Source organism: Camelus dromedarius, chromosome 16, assembly GCF_036321535.1.
Source record: "Camelus dromedarius isolate mCamDro1 chromosome 16, mCamDro1.pat, whole genome shotgun sequence".
Taxonomy (NCBI): domain Eukaryota; kingdom Metazoa; phylum Chordata; class Mammalia; order Artiodactyla; family Camelidae; genus Camelus; species Camelus dromedarius.
In genome coordinates this window covers 28415012-28430394 of record NC_087451.1, presented here as the reverse complement: position 1 = coordinate 28430394, position 15383 = coordinate 28415012, and the positions used below count along the sequence as shown (strand labels likewise).

The 15383-nt window shown below is 62.0% G+C and overlaps 1 protein-coding gene across 6 annotated transcripts in view; it reads left to right on the top strand.

Annotated features, from left to right (window-relative positions):
* Positions 1-15383, top strand: part of RPTOR (regulatory associated protein of MTOR complex 1) — a 235351-nt gene that overhangs the window by 182202 nt on the left and 37766 nt on the right. For 5 of the 6 annotated variants that reach the window (XM_064495402.1, XM_064495406.1, XM_064495403.1 and 2 more), the window contains 7 exons: positions 3203-3277; positions 6005-6070; positions 6400-6591; positions 6925-7065; positions 10571-10688; positions 11428-11568; positions 11812-11973. In XM_064495402.1, coding sequence (XP_064351472.1) covers positions 3203-3277; positions 6005-6070; positions 6400-6591; positions 6925-7065; positions 10571-10688; positions 11428-11568; positions 11812-11973 — 895 coding nt within the window. The remainder of the gene's footprint in view (positions 1-3202; positions 3278-6004; positions 6071-6399; positions 6592-6924; positions 7066-10570; positions 10689-11427; positions 11569-11811; positions 11974-15383) is intronic. The other variant, XM_031469283.2, reaches the window with a different exon arrangement.

The following is a 15383-nucleotide window of genomic DNA, read 5'->3' as shown; positions in this document are numbered from 1 at the left end:
GAATGTTAACTTGTTTAAAGACAGAAAAAAAAAAAGTAACATCGTGGTAACAAACAAAAAGCCGTATTATCATCTCATCAGTGGAGAGAAAGAAAGCATTTGACCAAATCTAAAATCCATTCCTGACTGGGAAGATAAAAGGACTTCTCAGCAAACCAGTGAGGAGCCAACGAGGGACCAACGAGGGAACTCCCTCCACGTGACAGACAGCGTCCTTCGAAGATGCTGGAGCCCACGTCACACCACGTGGTGCCCGTCTGAGCCCCAGGGCCAGGCGCGGAGCCGGGCGCCGGCCTGGCCGTCTGCAGAGGCGAGTCCGCAGAGGGGAGTCCACAGAGGAGTCCCAGAGGTGTGCTGCAAGGCCTGGGTCGTGCAGCGAGGCAGCAAAACCACGCAGGCTGGACGGAAGTATAACTGTTTCCAAACAGCATGACTCTCCGTGTAGAAAAGCTGGTTGGATCTACAAACTGATAGGTGAAACTAGGAAGGTGAACACACAAAAACCAGCCTTACGTAATCCACTATTAGCCAATCTGTATGAACTGCTGAAAACATTTACGATGGTATCGATATGACGTGGGTCTGTTACACTTCGATTTTTTTTTAAGGGGAGTTACAGTAACTTCCTCCCTCTCAGGGTGACTGTGAGTGCTCGGTGGTGTAACATGTCTGTGCACTTAAGCGTTGCTAGTTTATTAAAAGCAGGCTTACAGTGAGGTAGAATGAAGGAATGTGTATTGAATTCTGACCCAGTTGTAAACATTTTTCCTTCTTTTAAATGTCTATTCATGAAGTCTGACCATATATGTTAGGCCACGAAGAAAACCTTAAGAATTTGCCGAAAGTATAATAAATACAGGCAGTGACAGACGGCTCTGGGTCGGCCTCATCCTGCTCTCTGCCCCCTTGGTCTCTCTGTCCGTCCGTTCGTCTGTTTGCAAACCGCACCTCCAGCTGCTGCCTTGGTGAAAGGTGCTTGGGTGCCCTTTTCTTTGCTTGTCTTTCCTGCTCGCCTCCCTTTCCCCGTCTTAAAAATGTAATTCCCTGAAAACCCTGAGACGGAAGCATCAGAGCTGGCGGGGCGGGGGAGGTCACCTGCTTAGGAAAAACCGTTTCGCATCCAGGCTCGTCCTCGCCTCCGGCCTTAAGCAGTCACACCTGCAGCCTGACCCTGTGAGAACAGACAGACAGACAGACACAGATCGAGCCTTTGGAAGCAGCTCCCTGGAGGCGGTCGGGTTGGCAGAGCCTCTCCCCCCCGCCTATGCCAGCGTTGCTGGGCCTTTGCTGTTAAAAGGACTGCTTTCTCTTCCTTATGAGGAGGCACTCGGCCCCAGGCGGGAGGACAGGAAGGTGAGCGGGGCCCGGTGGCCTGTGTCCCAGCGTCCTCTGAGAGCCAGAGCCGTGCCCTGCAGGTCCCCAGCCCGCCTGCCAGCCCACAGGTGTGGACACAGACAGGGCTGAGGTGGCTGATGTGAGAATCTGAGCAGATTCTAAACCGGTTCATAAGGACACCCGCTGAGGGCTGGCCGTGAGGGTGGGCGTGACCAGAGAGCGTGTTTGGTGGTTCCTACCTGCCTGACAGCCTCGTCCAAACAGACCTTTTAGTGTAAACATCGTCACCGTCTCTGATGCCGAAGGTGCATTGAAGCTGCAGCTTCAGGTGCTCTGACGTGTGCCTCAGCGTCAACTTGGAGGATGGGACTTGGTGACACTTCATCGCTCTGTGCTTCAGGAGCCTCACTGTGAATGTGTGGGCCTCGATTTGGCTTGACAAGCCTCTGGTGTAAGAATAAAGGTGACTGTGTCCTCGGGCGCGGGCTCTAGGCTGCAGGCCGCCCCCGTGCCCTCTCCCGGCACTTCTGGACGAGTCTCTGCAGAGGGGGCCTCACGCTGACGCCTCTGAGCTCACTTGTCAAAACCTCATTCAGAGCGAGGGGTCCCTTCTGGGAGTGACTTGAAAGCTTACGCTTAATTGGCTTCCCTGGCCCCAGGGACCAGCTTGCTAACCCGAGCCCCGGTGCCCTGCTCCCAACCGCCCCTCTGCCTCGCTCAGTTCCCAGTGAAACAGCCGAGTCCAGTAGCTACCTTATTAGTTTGTTGATGTGACTGACAACAGCTCGTTATCAGAGCAGCCCGGGGAGTGGAGCGGCGGGGGAGGTGGGGGGCAGGGCTCCGGGCTGCAGTGAACAGCACATTCCGTGTGCACACCCACGGGCCCCTGAGAGGGCTTCGCACAGGCCCTGCCCCAGCCAGCGGGCGCCCCGAGAGCCGGGGCCGTGTGGCAGTGCCGTCTGAGACTCAGGCCTTAAGATGCTGACCCCTCTTCTGAGCAGCCTTCACCCCCTGGAGCGGAGCACGCCGGGAGCTGCCGGAATTCAGCATCTCCCTAGGGACGCGTTACCCTCAATGTTGGGGGCAGGTTTTCTGGATATTCCCCCGGAGCCCAGTGAACGGCGTGGCCGTGTTCCGTGGGTCAGCCTTTCCCAGAGCGAGAGCGTCTGTGGCTTGTACACTGCGCTGCGGGGCCGCGTTGCGCTTCCGCAGGTCACGTGTTTCATCCGGTGCCCCTAGCTGGGCGCCTCCTCCCCCTGGACCCCCCTCCTCCCCGTGGGCCACAGCCGCTTGGCGGTCTCCTCCAGGCCCCAGCCCGTGGTCCTGAACCCTGCTGGGCAGGTGAGCGCATCCACACAGACCTGCCAGCACTAAATGCACTTTCCACTTGGAGTTGTTCCCCTGGGGCAGGAGTGGGGCCCCTAGGAAGCACCTGTTAAAATGTAACCGTGTGACCCAAGTGATTTGTAAATATTATACCCACACAGACTACATAAGTCCCAGCAAAGGCACGAGACAGCTGCGGGCTGGGCTGGGGGCTGCAGAAGCGGGGTGGTTTCAGGTGCCAGGCGTGAGGAGGGGCGCATGGGCCCCGGGCTAGCACGGGGAGGGGGCCTCCAGGGAACTAGCCTGGAGGCCAGGGACCTCCACCCATCAGGAGCTGCCGTGCTTCTGAGGGCGTGTGAGGTGCCAGCCGCTTCCCACGCCAGGGAAAACGCACTCTCGCTGTTTTTTCAAATGGAAACTGGACTTGAGAAAATGTTAAGGCGTGAAGTATTCGTTGCGTGTTCGTTTGTTCACGCATCCCCAGAAGAGGAGGGCACCCTTCCAGGTGCCTGCGCTCACTGTCTCTCCTGTCTCCCCACAGTCGTGCCAGGCCGACCTGGTGAAGGACAACGGCCACAAGTACTTCCTCTCGGTCCTGGCGGACCCCTACATGCCGGTAAGGACCACGCCCCGCTCTCCAGGCCCCGCGCTCGAGCTCCCGCGGCCCGTCTCGCGGGGGCGCTGCAGGAGCCCTCCAAGCAGAGGGCCCCGGGGTGCTGGCCCGCCGACGCCCCCGCAGGCGGCGCCCTTTGCTTCCTGACACGTTGTCTCAGTTGCTGCTTCTCTGCATGAGAGTCGCAGTGAACCCTGACACATGGGCTGGGCTGGTGGTTCCCCTGAGTCCGTTTCCTGGCATGCCTTTGCAGTGGAGTGGCATCCCCGCTCCAGCGCATGCTGGCCGCTGAGTTAGACCGGGGCACTCGTACACCCGAGAGACCGGGGTGGTCCTGGCCGGGACGGGAGGCCGTGCGCCTTGAGTCAGGACGGGAGGGGAAGGAAGGAAGGACGTCCACGTTTTCAGTATGCTTTATTGTGTTAAGTTATTTATAAATTCATAATCCACAAATAACGTATAGAGTGACTTCCTGTAAACAGTTTTTAATTCACTTCTATGTTCCCTCCTTCTAGCTCCTAGCACAATGTAGAGGGCAGAGTCCTCACCCTAAGTAACGACTTAGTATAACTTAGTTTTGTCAGCGTAACGGCTCGCTCTCACGGGCTCAGGCGGCTTAGGTTGTGTAAAGGAACTTCTGTGTGTGATCTCGCCCTCTAGCTGGTCTTCTAAACTAAATGATGATGATAATAAAAAACAGATTTTTTTAAATCCAGAGAACATTAAACACAGGACGGTCATAGAAAAGATAAATACAACCTGTGTGCTTTAACTTGAGTGTGGTGCTTGGCGTCGCCACAGGCAGGTGATGCAATGCTTTGCACGAGCGTGGGAAGCGGCCACCTGCCCGCTCTCCAGGGAGAGTCGGACGGTGAGCGATGCCGATGGATCGGCCCCGCTGCAGCTACACACACCTGGGGGTTCTGAGGACACAGATTTGAAACAAAGGAAAGGAAATCCCCATGTGCCAAAACCAAGCCAGAGGAGGGACGCGGTGGGACGGGCGGCGTCACAGGGACCCCGGGCTCCGCACGGGCGCACGGGCGCACGGGCCTGGGGGCGAGGTGCCTGTCACCAGACGTGGACGAAAAGAGCTGGTCCGTCTGCCGTGCACATCTGGGAACAAAGCCCGGAGAGGCCTCGCGAGAAGCGGAGACACCCCCCACGGAGATAAATGTGCAGCCTCGGGGCCTGCCTGGAAGGGCAAAGGCCGCCCTGTCTGCAGGGCACCTGCGCGGCGGGGCACAGAGGCCCGCGCCAGGCGTGCGGGTTCCAGGGGCCAGCACGAGGGGATGAAGCGGAGCTGGCATGGTGGAGGGCCTGCCCCCGGGAGCTGGAACCGGGGCTCCCTGACGAGGCTTGGAGAGCGACACGGATAAGTGTGTTTAGAAAGGTTTAACCCGCAGGTGGCTTCACTTACGTCCAACAATCAACCATTGTGTTGCTTCTTCAGAGTACATCCGTGCCTGGTGTCACCACGCTCTCCGTCCTCTTCAGTCGTCCTCAAAAATGACCAACTAGAGTCTTTTAATAAAAAGGCAGATTTGGGGGAAAACAAAAAGAACCCATGATGGAAGACAGGCACCGTAACTGGAAGCTCCGTGGGCGAGTTAAACAGCAGAGTGTCGCGGCCAGTAAAGGAAGCCCTGGGGGAAGCACGAGGCGGGAGATGGGAAGGGGCCTGAAGGCCGGCGTGTGGGGCTCGCCGGCTCCGACGCCGACCCCCCAGCCGCAGGGAGAGCTGGAGACAGCAGCAGAGACGCACGGCCGGGCGGGTGGTGGCGGGGGCTTCTCCAGATCAAAAGAAGAAATGAGTTTTCAGGTTGAGGAAGGACAGTGAGTCTTGAGAAGATTAAATAAGAACAAATCCATACAAAGACTCATCGTCATGAAGCAGAGACGTCAAAGGCAAGAGGAAAAACCTCGAAAGTAACCAGGATAAAGAGGAGGGTTTCTGCAGTCGTCAGAGTAACGAACGAAGACCGCCGAGAGGTCTCACAGCCCGGAGGAACCGTCACCCCGGACCCTTGTGCCGACCCCACTGAGGCGGCCAAGAACACCACATTTCAGGAGGGAGTGGGGCCCAGGGAGGGGAGCCAGGCACCAGCAGACACTGTTATCTCAGTGAGCACGGCTGCGAGGGTAAGCCGGCACCCCTCGTGTGAGGGGCTGACGGCGAGGAGGAGCCTCGGAGTCCCCGCAAGACGCGGAGGGTGACCCACTTCAGGGGTCCAGCCTGCATGTTAGAAACGCGAGGCGCCACTAACAGGTAGACGCAGGCTGGTGTCCAAGTCAGGGAGCGCTGAGGAGAGGAGGGACGAGAGTGGTCCGTCCCCCTGAGGACCGGGAGCGGGAGAGGTGAGGCCGACTTAGGGCAGTGCTCGGTCACCTTGCCACCAGCGTGCTGCACTGGGCGGCTCGCTTCCACAGGTTGGGCGGGGCGGGGGTGGCCAGGGCCCGGGATCACCAGGACGGCCTCCGAGGGGGCAGCCTCAGAGAGGCCTTCAGTGCGTCAGGGACCCACCTGTCCTCCGAGAGGCCCGCCCGGGGCTGCCAGGCCCTTTTGAAAGGGCTGTTCCCCTTTGTGGACTCAAATCGGAAGATAGTAAAGCTGGGTCCCCTACCTCAGCTGCACGTAGGGCTCAGCATCACGGCTCTGGAGGTGTGGGAACGAGGAGTCCCCGCCATGGAGAAGGGCAGTGCCGACTCGCAGTGACGTCTCTTTTCCAGGCTGAGCACAGGACCATGACAGCCTTCATCCTGGCTGTGATCGTCAACAGCTACAACACCGGGCAGGTGGGTGTCCTGTGCGGCCCCGCCCTGAGCCCCTGTCTTTGGGGGCCAGAGGAACTGCGGTTCTGGACGTCTAATGAAGCAGTGACCTCGGGGGTGGGGGTGGGGGTGGGGTGGGCAGGTACGGGAGCACGTCTGCCCCGGGGGCGCCGTGGGGGTGGGTGGGGGCCGGACCATCGATTTAGCCGCCGTCTGCAGGGTGACGTGAAGTGGGTGGGGTTTCAAATGAGGAGGGTTGAGCAAGTCTCCCGAGTGACGGGGGGGGGGTCCAGCCCGGCCCCCCCCCCCGCCCCAGGCGGGTCGGGGTGACACGCGCGTGGCCCTTCCCGCAGGAGGCCTGTCTCCAGGGCAACCTGATCGCCATCTGCCTGGAGCAGCTCAACGACCCCCACCCGCTGCTGCGCCAGTGGGTGGGCATCTGCCTGGGGCGCATCTGGCAGAACTTCGACTCGGCGCGTTGGTGCGGGGTGCGGGACAGCGCGCACGAGAAGCTGTGCAGCCTCCTCTCCGACCCCATCCCCGAGGTGAGTCCCCCCCACCCCGGGAAGGGGCGGCACGGAGACCGCAGCCCCCGCAGAGGCCCGCCCTGCCCACCCTCGTCCCCTCTCCCTGACCCTCTCCCTCCCTGGTCACCCCGCACCTGGTCAGGGCTCTGACCCCAGAGTTCCTGCCTGCACAGCCCGCCACCTGGCACTCAGGTGGGTCGGCGACATGCCTCCTGCTCCTCCCCAGCTCCTGCTCGTCCTCGTGGGCAGAGCTTGGCCGAGGGGGCCGTGACAGGTCGGCCCACGGGGCCTGGCCAGAGCTCAGGCCCAAACAGCCAGCCGGGGCGTGACCGCCGCCCTGTCCGCCTGCAGGTGCGCTGTGCAGCGGTCTTCGCGCTCGGCACGTTCGTGGGCAACTCTGCGGAGAGGACGGACCACTCCACCACCATCGACCACAACGTGGCCATGATGCTGGCCCAGCTGATCAATGACGGCAGCCCCGTGGTCCGCAAGGTGCGTGGCCCCCGCCCGCTGGGAGCCCTGAGCACCACCACCTGCGCACAGCACCGCTCAGAGCCCTGGCCGCTCCCGCGGGGAGCCGGCCTCAGGTGTTCAGTTCTCTCCGGAGCGCGTCTCCTCAGCAGATACTCGGGTGCCTGCTTCCCTTACAGGCGTTTAGCAGGCTGCGTCTCCCGGCAGCTTGCATGGTAGCTCTTCCTGCCTGGGAGCAGCACATACACACACGGAGACTCAGAAGAGCAGTAGCCACCCACGGACAGACGGAGGGGTTCGCGCAGTGGGCTCCCGCCCTGCCCCTGTGCTTGCCGGCGGCTGAACGGAACCGTCTTACGCAGTTGAAACTCGTACTGTCTGTTCAGGTGTACAAGTACCACGACTTCCCCGCACGGTCTCACGCCCCTGTCAGAAGTCAGCTCAGCACAGCTCAGCCCCCCTCCCCTCCCCCAGCCAAAAAGGGTCATGGGGGGCACACTGCTGGCCGCTGGCCGTGCTTCAGGGTGGACTTGGGAGCAGAGACTGTCCCAGGTGACCAGGAGGGCAGCGTTGTCCTAGGTGTGACCTTGCAGTGTCAGGCTGCTTGTCAGCGTGTCTGAGGTCCCTGTGCCCCAGGAGTGGGGAGGTTGGATTTGTCAGAGACCCGGGGCCGGGGGTCCCAAATGGGACCCAGCTCTGGGCACCGCGCTCCGTAAGCTGATCTCAGCTAAGGCTTGAGTGAGTCCTAGGAAAACGAGAAGCCGCGTGTTTTGCAGGGTTCCCTAGCGCCATATGTCTCAAATGTAGAGAGGTCGCCCCGTTTCCTCTGCACGGTGGCAGCACGGTGTCCTGGAGGAGGCGGCAGTGACAGCAGAGGGAAGGCTTTTAAGCTTGTTGACTGTTTAATGAGATTACGTGATAAATCGAGTCAGCAAATTCCTGTCAGCCCCTGGAACCCTTTTGAACTTGAACTTGTCCAGGAGGTGCAGGATCCAGACTGCCCAGTCAGCACGCCGCCCGCACCTCATGGAGAAGGGCCAGGCTGGGGGCAGGCCTGGGGCCCCGCTGTCACCCTGCCTTTCCCCAGGGCTGCCGGCCCAGCCCCTCGCCCAGCGCACCCTCAGCCGGGAGGGCAGGACACAGGTGGTTCCTTCAGCTCTCATTCACGTTTGTTTGGTAACCACAGACCCACAGGGGAGCCGTACCCGGGCCCCTCCCTTAACAGACGTCTGAGTCCACCCTGACCTGATGAACAGCGTCAGAGGGCGCTTCCCCATCGGTGCCCGGGGTCCAGTCTCTGGTGGAGGCAACGGGGCCGGGTCGGAGATGAGCCTCTTGGCAAGCCCAGAGAGCGTCTCGGTGGAGCAGACGCTGCTCCGTCCCTGCAGTTATGGGAGCCGAGAGTGGCACTTCGTGACCGTGGGCCAAATCGGACGTCAGCCAGTCGCTCGTCGTGGGAACTCAAGAGTCGGGGCGGCCCTGGGGACACACTGTCCTGCCCTGCAGCCGACCACAGCGGAGCGTTAACTAGGCTCCACCCGGCCGTGCGCATGCCCAGGCGTCACATCCCTGGATCCCGACGGCAGCTCATTTAAAACAAACCGTCTGTTAACGATCGTGCTGTATCTGAAGGGAGGAGACTTAATTCGTCAGCAGATACCGGTTAAATGCCTCCTGTGTGCTGGGCCCTGGGCCGCTAGGCCTCCGGAACTTGCACTTGGAGACAGGCAGACAGGTGTTGATCTGAAGGTGGCGACTGCTCCGAAGGAGGGTCGGGGATGGTAGAGTTGGGGGAGCCTGGGGTGATGTAGGTGCTTGGGGAGGCACCTGAGCGAGGCCTGAACCAGGCGGGGCTGAGCCTTTCCAGGCCGAGGGGACAGCGGGTGCCCAGGCCCAGAGCGGGAGTCCTGGCTCCTCGGGGGTTGTGTGGGCTAGGCCTGCGTGTTCTGAGTGTGAGCCGGGGGGCTGCAGCGTGGAGGAGGCGGGACCGGCTCTGCCAGGAAAGGGTCTCACGTCTGATGGTGCCAGCACCAAGTCAGTCTGCTTCCAAGGTCTAAGGTTAACGCGAGCCTGGCGCCCAGCTTGCACCCTGGCCAGACCCGACTGCAGGCCTCTGAGGACCTCTGAGGGCCAGGGCCCAAGGCTGCCGCCCAGCAGGAAAGACTTGACCCATGGCTGCTCCGTGTGGGCCTTGCCCTCAACCTCCCCCCCCATCTCCACTTCACCCGAATCAAAGGATCCGAGTCCCCGGAACCAGTTAAGCTGCCTCAGGTCCAGCAGCCTTTTCACCACTCCAGAGGGTGGAGACAGCAAGCGCTTTTCGAAGACAGTACAGGCTTCGCCTTCTCCAGGAGGGCCCACGGGGCCTCTCAACAGCCCCCTGCCCAGGGTCGTTAGGCTCAGACCTGCCAGGTGGGGGCAGAACCGCTGGGGAGCAATGGGGCAGGGCAGCTTAAGGCCCAGCCGGAGCCACCAGCAGTTTCTGCTCCTGGTACAGACCAGGGTGCCCGCGGGGCGAGCGGAAAGGGGTGGGGCCAGCAGGTCCTGGGCAAGTCTTGTGGGCTCTGGGAGCACTTGGGGAGCGCGTGGCCATCCTGGAATGCTAAGGGAGGCGGGCCCGCGAGGGGTGGGTTTGGAGTAAGGACACACATGCCGGGGTCAAGGAGTGCGTGAGGCAGAGGTGGGAGGAACTTCGCAGAAGAGGAGGGGTGCTGACGAGAGGACCCTGGCCCCGTCCCACGCCCATCGGGCTGGCTGCCGCCGAGACCTTGGGGCCTGGGCAGAGCCCTCCCAGCCTCGGGGGGTGGGGGTCCGCGCAGCAGGAAGGGGCCCTCAGGCCTCGGCCTTCTGCTAAGTGCTTTTCTAAACTGCGCAGTAAGACAGTTCTGGGAACCACCTGACTAGTGATGGGAGAGGCTGGGCGAGCTGCGGCCAGGTCACTTCCTGGAGCCTGCAGGCCTGCAGGCCTCCGGGCGCACATGGCACCAGCCATCCCCGAGCAGTGAGCGGAATTCATCTCCTCGAGGAGGCAGCTGGCCCTGGGGGCTTGTGGAGCCTCCTCACTGCCTTTTAGGGGCTGTTGTCCCTGAGGGAGTCCTGCGTTTAGTCAGGGCGGCTTCACGTGCACAGGCCCACCGTGATGACCGGGGAGCACACGCTCTCCCAGCTGTCAGTCTGGTCATGACCATCGTCAGCCCGGCCATGGTGTTGACCATAGGAAGCCGGAGGGCTCTTCCCTGGCCTTTGTCCTGCGTCCCTACAAGGCCCTCAGTCGTGCCGCTCACCCCTCACGGTCAGCAATGCCTCCGCTGGTGTCCAGAGCGTCCCTCTGAGGGGGGACCTTGACCACGTGGCTGTTCAGCCCTTCTGCCCACACGGGCGCTGCAGGGCCTCGCTGAGCAGGCAGCCCTGTTGTGGTCCGAGCGCGGCTCTGTCTCCCCCTCCTCTTCCGTGCTGGCTCGAGCGCTTGGCGCCCGTGTGCGCGTCTCTGCCGTCCCGTCAGTGCTGCTGTCCCTTCTCCCGGCAGGAGCTGGTGGTGGCGCTGAGTCATCTTGTGGTTCAGTACGAGAGCAACTTCTGCACGGTGGCCCTGCAGTTCATGGAGGAGGAGAAGAACTACCCGCTGCCCTCTCCAGCCGCCGCAGGTACGGCCCCCACAGATGCGGCCCCTGCGGGCACGCGTCTGCAAGGCTCCGCCCGGCCGGGGCGCCTGCTCAGGGCTGTCAGCAGTCCCCTCGGTTCTGCTGCACCCCGAGCTCACACGTTAAGTCCTGGCTGCTCGGATTCCTGCGAGGCCCGTCTTCCCGGCAGAGCAGAAGGGGCAGGGAAGGGGTTCACTCTGACCCTCTGACTCTTTTCCGTCTGGGCTCGCAAAGGAACACATTCTATCTTCCGTAAGAGTCCTCACGTCGGTGTCTGTCTCACGTTTTGGCAAGCCACGTCAGGCAGCTCCTTTTCTCACGCTTACCCTTTTTACCAGATTTATATCCCGTCGTCTTGGGCTGCCCCTCCCCTGCTGCGTTCAGTCCATCAGGGAAGGGAAGCGGCCGGCCTGCCGGGGGCTAGAGGCCGGGGAGGGTCCTCTGCTCTGCCCTGCTCCTGGGCAGCGGTCCTGGCACTTCAGGGGCCCCGGTGCGTGTGGGCGGCTGCAGCTGACCTCTCAGAACAATAAGCAGGGTCCCAGTCACCCCCACACTCCCCTCGCCAGGGCACTCACCTCGTCCAGCTCTGTCCAGCTGATCCCCACACCCATGTCAGAGACCTGCCCGGTGGGAGGCCCTGCTGAAGCATCATGTCGTCCCTGGGAAAGCCACTGTCCTCTGCTGTCACGGCCATCTCCCTCCTGAGCCCCCATTAACCCTCCTCTCCCTTCTCTCCTGCCAGAGGGTGGGAGTCTGACCCCGGTGCGGGACAGCCCCTGCACCCCCAGGCTGCGCTCCGTGAGCTCCTACGGAAACATCCGCGCTGTCACCACAGCTAGAAACCTGAACAAGTCTCTGCAGAACCTGAGCCTGACAGAGGAATGTAAGGCCCTGGAGGCTGGGGGCTTGATGGGCGGCTCTGGGTGGTCTTCCGGAACCTTCTCTTGAACGTGCCCCCACTTCTGCTACCTGCTAACCTGGGTGTGAGCAGAAGCCGCGGCTCAGGACCCGGGTGGCCGGCAGTCACCCTGCAGGCCTGTCGGGGCCCGGCTGCTCCTGGGGTGCGTCGGCCCCGCGGAGAGCCGGGATGGGGGCGCTCACTGACCTGCCCGCGGCGCTGTCCCAGCAGCCGGCGGCTCGGTGGCCTTCTCCCCCGGGAACCTGAGCACCAGCAGCAGCGCCAGCAGCACCCTGGGCAGCCCCGAGAACGAGGAGTACATCCTCTCCTTCGAGACCATCGACAAGATGCGCCGGGTCAGCTCCTACTCCTCCCTCAACTCCCTCATCGGTGAGTCGGCCCCGCCCGCCTGCCCTGCCGCGTTGGGCCCGGTCGGCTGGAGAATCAGCGCGGCGGAGTGGGGGGCGGCCAGGGGGCCGTCCTCCCAGGCGGCCGAGCCTCCTCGCCCTTCAGCTCCGGTCTGACCGGGCTGTCGGGGGGAGCTAGTCGTCGCCGGAAAGGCTGCAGACCCCCCTGCTGCCCCCGAGCGGGGTCTCTGCCCCCAGGAGACGCCCGGGGTGTCACACGGGGCAGAGGGGCTCCTGGCGTCTGAGAGGCACGGGGCCCCTCAGAGAGTGCGTGTGCGAGGTCAGAGGTCAGAGCCTTCCCTCTCAGGTTCTGGGCGGGACCGGCCGAACCCCTCTGTGCTTTCACCTGAAGTTCCCGTGAGGGGGCAGAGTCGTCCGTGCTCGGCCTTGAGCGGCGTCCCAGTCCTGCTGCAGGCTCGGGACATCCGAGGGAGGGACGGGACGCACTCGCCGTGGTGTCAGCTGTGTCCCTCGATGACGACGAGGTTGAGCTCACGTGTCCGCTGGGCCCCTCCATTCCCGTTTCTGCAGTGATTTGTGCCATCAGTCACCCTCCTGTTCGGCCGGCACGGCCTTCATTAACGTTCCGATCTTGGTTATGTGTGCGTCTCTTTGGGAACCCATCCACCGCAGAGCATGCTCTGGGCGCTGGTGACGATGCGAGCTGCTTCTGACTGTCGTGATCTGCGGGGGGGCGGGGGGGGGTCCCTGTGTGGCCCCAGGAAGGACTCGGGACTCCGGCTCTGATTCTGCAGGACCCGTGGGGACCGGGAGGGACTGTAGGGTCCAGGGTTAGGGACTGTTCAACAGGCCAGAAAGGGGCTCGTTGTTCACCCAGCACCCGCACGTGACAAAGAGCTCCGCTCAGAAATGCCAGCCTGTCGGTGCAAGTTGAGAAGTAACGCTGCGGGTATGCGCATTCGGTCGTTTGCTGAAATACCCCAGGGCCCCGAAGGCAGAGCCGCGCCAGCGGAGGCGCCAGCACTGCAGGCCCGCCAGCACCAGGACGTCTGGCTTGAGTGAGAACACCTTCTCTTTTTTCTTTTTAAAGAACCAGGCCTTGGTTTCATTTATTTATTTATTTTAGCGGGTAGGGAAGTAATTAGGCTTATTTTTTATTTTCGACGGAAGCCCTGGGGATGGAACCCAGGACCTCGTGCGTGCTGAGCCCGTGCTGTGCCCCGAGCTGCCCCTCCCCCCAGACCACCTTCCTTTAGCAGAGTTACGTTCCCAGGCTGGCCCGCAGCAGTCTTTCAAACCCAGGTCTTCGTGAACCTCAGTTCCCGTGCCTGTGTGTGTGTCTGTAATGGAAACATGTATTAAGTGACAGAGGAAAAGTGTGGGAAATGGGGACGTGCTCACACGCACGCTCCCCCATGCGCTCCGCCCGCGGAGCCCTCACGCCTGCCCCCAGAGTCAGGCTGCAGCTGCCTTCCACCCTCCTCTGTGAGACGCCAGGTAGTGGGTGTTCTCTGCTTTTCGGCTGGGACAGTGTCTGTGGTTGCAAAGTAGCCACAGACAGGGCGTGAACAAGGGAGCTGGCCATGTTCTGGTGGACTGTGTTCGTGAGCTGGAATTTGAATTTCATAAGGTGTTCACACGCCACAAAGCCTCATTTTTCTTTGGATTTTTTTTCCCATCCACTTACAAAGTGTACAGGCCATCCTTAGTTTGCAGTGGGGAGGTTCGGCCGGGCCACGGTTCACCCGCAGGCCCGCGGGACCTGACTGCCAAGCTTTCCCTCCTGCTCCCCTGCCTCTGGGAACATCCTATGGGGACCGCCTCCTCCCGCTCTTCCCGGAACGTGGGGTCCCTTCCTTCGTTCAGCAGATGTTTTCTCAGGGCCCCGGTGTGTGGAGGAAGGATGTGTACGAACCCCGCAGACTTTGAAGCTGGCGGCCCCAGCCTGGGGTGTCCACTCCCTACACCAAAAGCGGCCCTCCATCCACTCAGCCAAGGGGCCCAAAGCCAGGTGTCACCTGTGACCCTCTTTGTCCCCGGAGCATCTGTCCGGCAGCCCGCCCCTCCTCCCAGCCTCCTGCCCAAGCCGCACCCTCGTCGGCCGGCCTGTCCGGGTTCTCTGAATGGCCGCCTGCCTCCACCCCAGACCCTCGTCTGGCTGCAGCCTCCCCCTCTATGGCTTCCCGCTGCCGTGTCGTCCGGCACCTCCCTGTGTTCTCAGGGGAGGGTCGTCCACTCTGCAGCCTCCACTTCAGACGTGCAGCTGCTCAGCAAGAGAGGGACGTTCCACGGAGTCAGACGTGGGATTCTGAGCACGCGTGTCGCAGGGAGAGGAGGGGGTGCGTCATCGTGGGGCCGTTGATAGCAGAAGGTCCCCCTGTCCTGCGGTGTTCCCTGCCCTCGGGTGTCCTCAGTGCCTCGTGGGCATCCCCGACACTGGAGGCGACCACAGAGGTCCCAGCCGCGGCATTGCCGCCGTTGAGCCTGGCGGGCCCGGAGTCGGGTGCTGGTGTGCAAGGCACACGTGCCCGGGGTGAGCGCACGGCCCCGACCCCTCCAGGGACACAGCTCGGTGTCTGACGGGTGAGTGTCGTTTTGCCCTGGCCCTGGTCTGAGGGTGTATGGGGAAGGGTCGGTGTTTGATTGGAGGGCACGGCCACCCCTGCCAGCCCTTGTGCGTCCTTCTCCTGGGACTTGAGAGCCCTCTTCTGCGCTCAGTCTGACTCCTGAACACGTTTTACTGGGGAACACTGAGTTTTATCTGTACATCGCTCAAATCTTTGAAAACTTGAGCGGAGAAGTTTCCAAATGAGCTGGGGCTCGCGGGGCACTGATTCGACGGAGTACCTGGACCCCGGCGCCAGCTCATTCGTATTCGGTGAGACGGCTCCCTTCCACCTGGAAGCCACGGTGCTTACATAAGTGTTTAAAATTCCTAACCTGCACACAATCCCATTACTTGCAACATTTGCCTATTTAGAGCCACTTTTTCTTTCATTTCAACCAAAGAACAGCAATCTCTTTAGCCTCTTTGACTGAATATTGCAGAAGAGGGTTTCAAAACCACGGCAACTAGGACGTCCATTCATTCCGTCTCCTCCCAGGAGACCAGGCCCTCCCCGTCTGCTCGAGGTCTCGCCTGCTGAGGGCGGTGCCACTGGAGCGAAGCCCCGCCCGCCCAGATCCCCCGTGCCTGCCCGGCGTCCGTAAACCTGCACGGGGACCCGGCCCTGTGTCACCACGTTCCGGAACCTTCCTTGATGGGTGCATCCTGTGTGTCTCTTACCACTCGGCCACCTGGCCCAACTGCCACGTGGGTCCCCCAGGCAGCCCTCCCAGCTCCGGGCCCACCCAGGACTGGCCTCGGCTCGTGCTCCCACCACGCTCAGGCTGCCGCTGCCGGGGAGGGGGGATCAGGGTTCAAACCCAGCA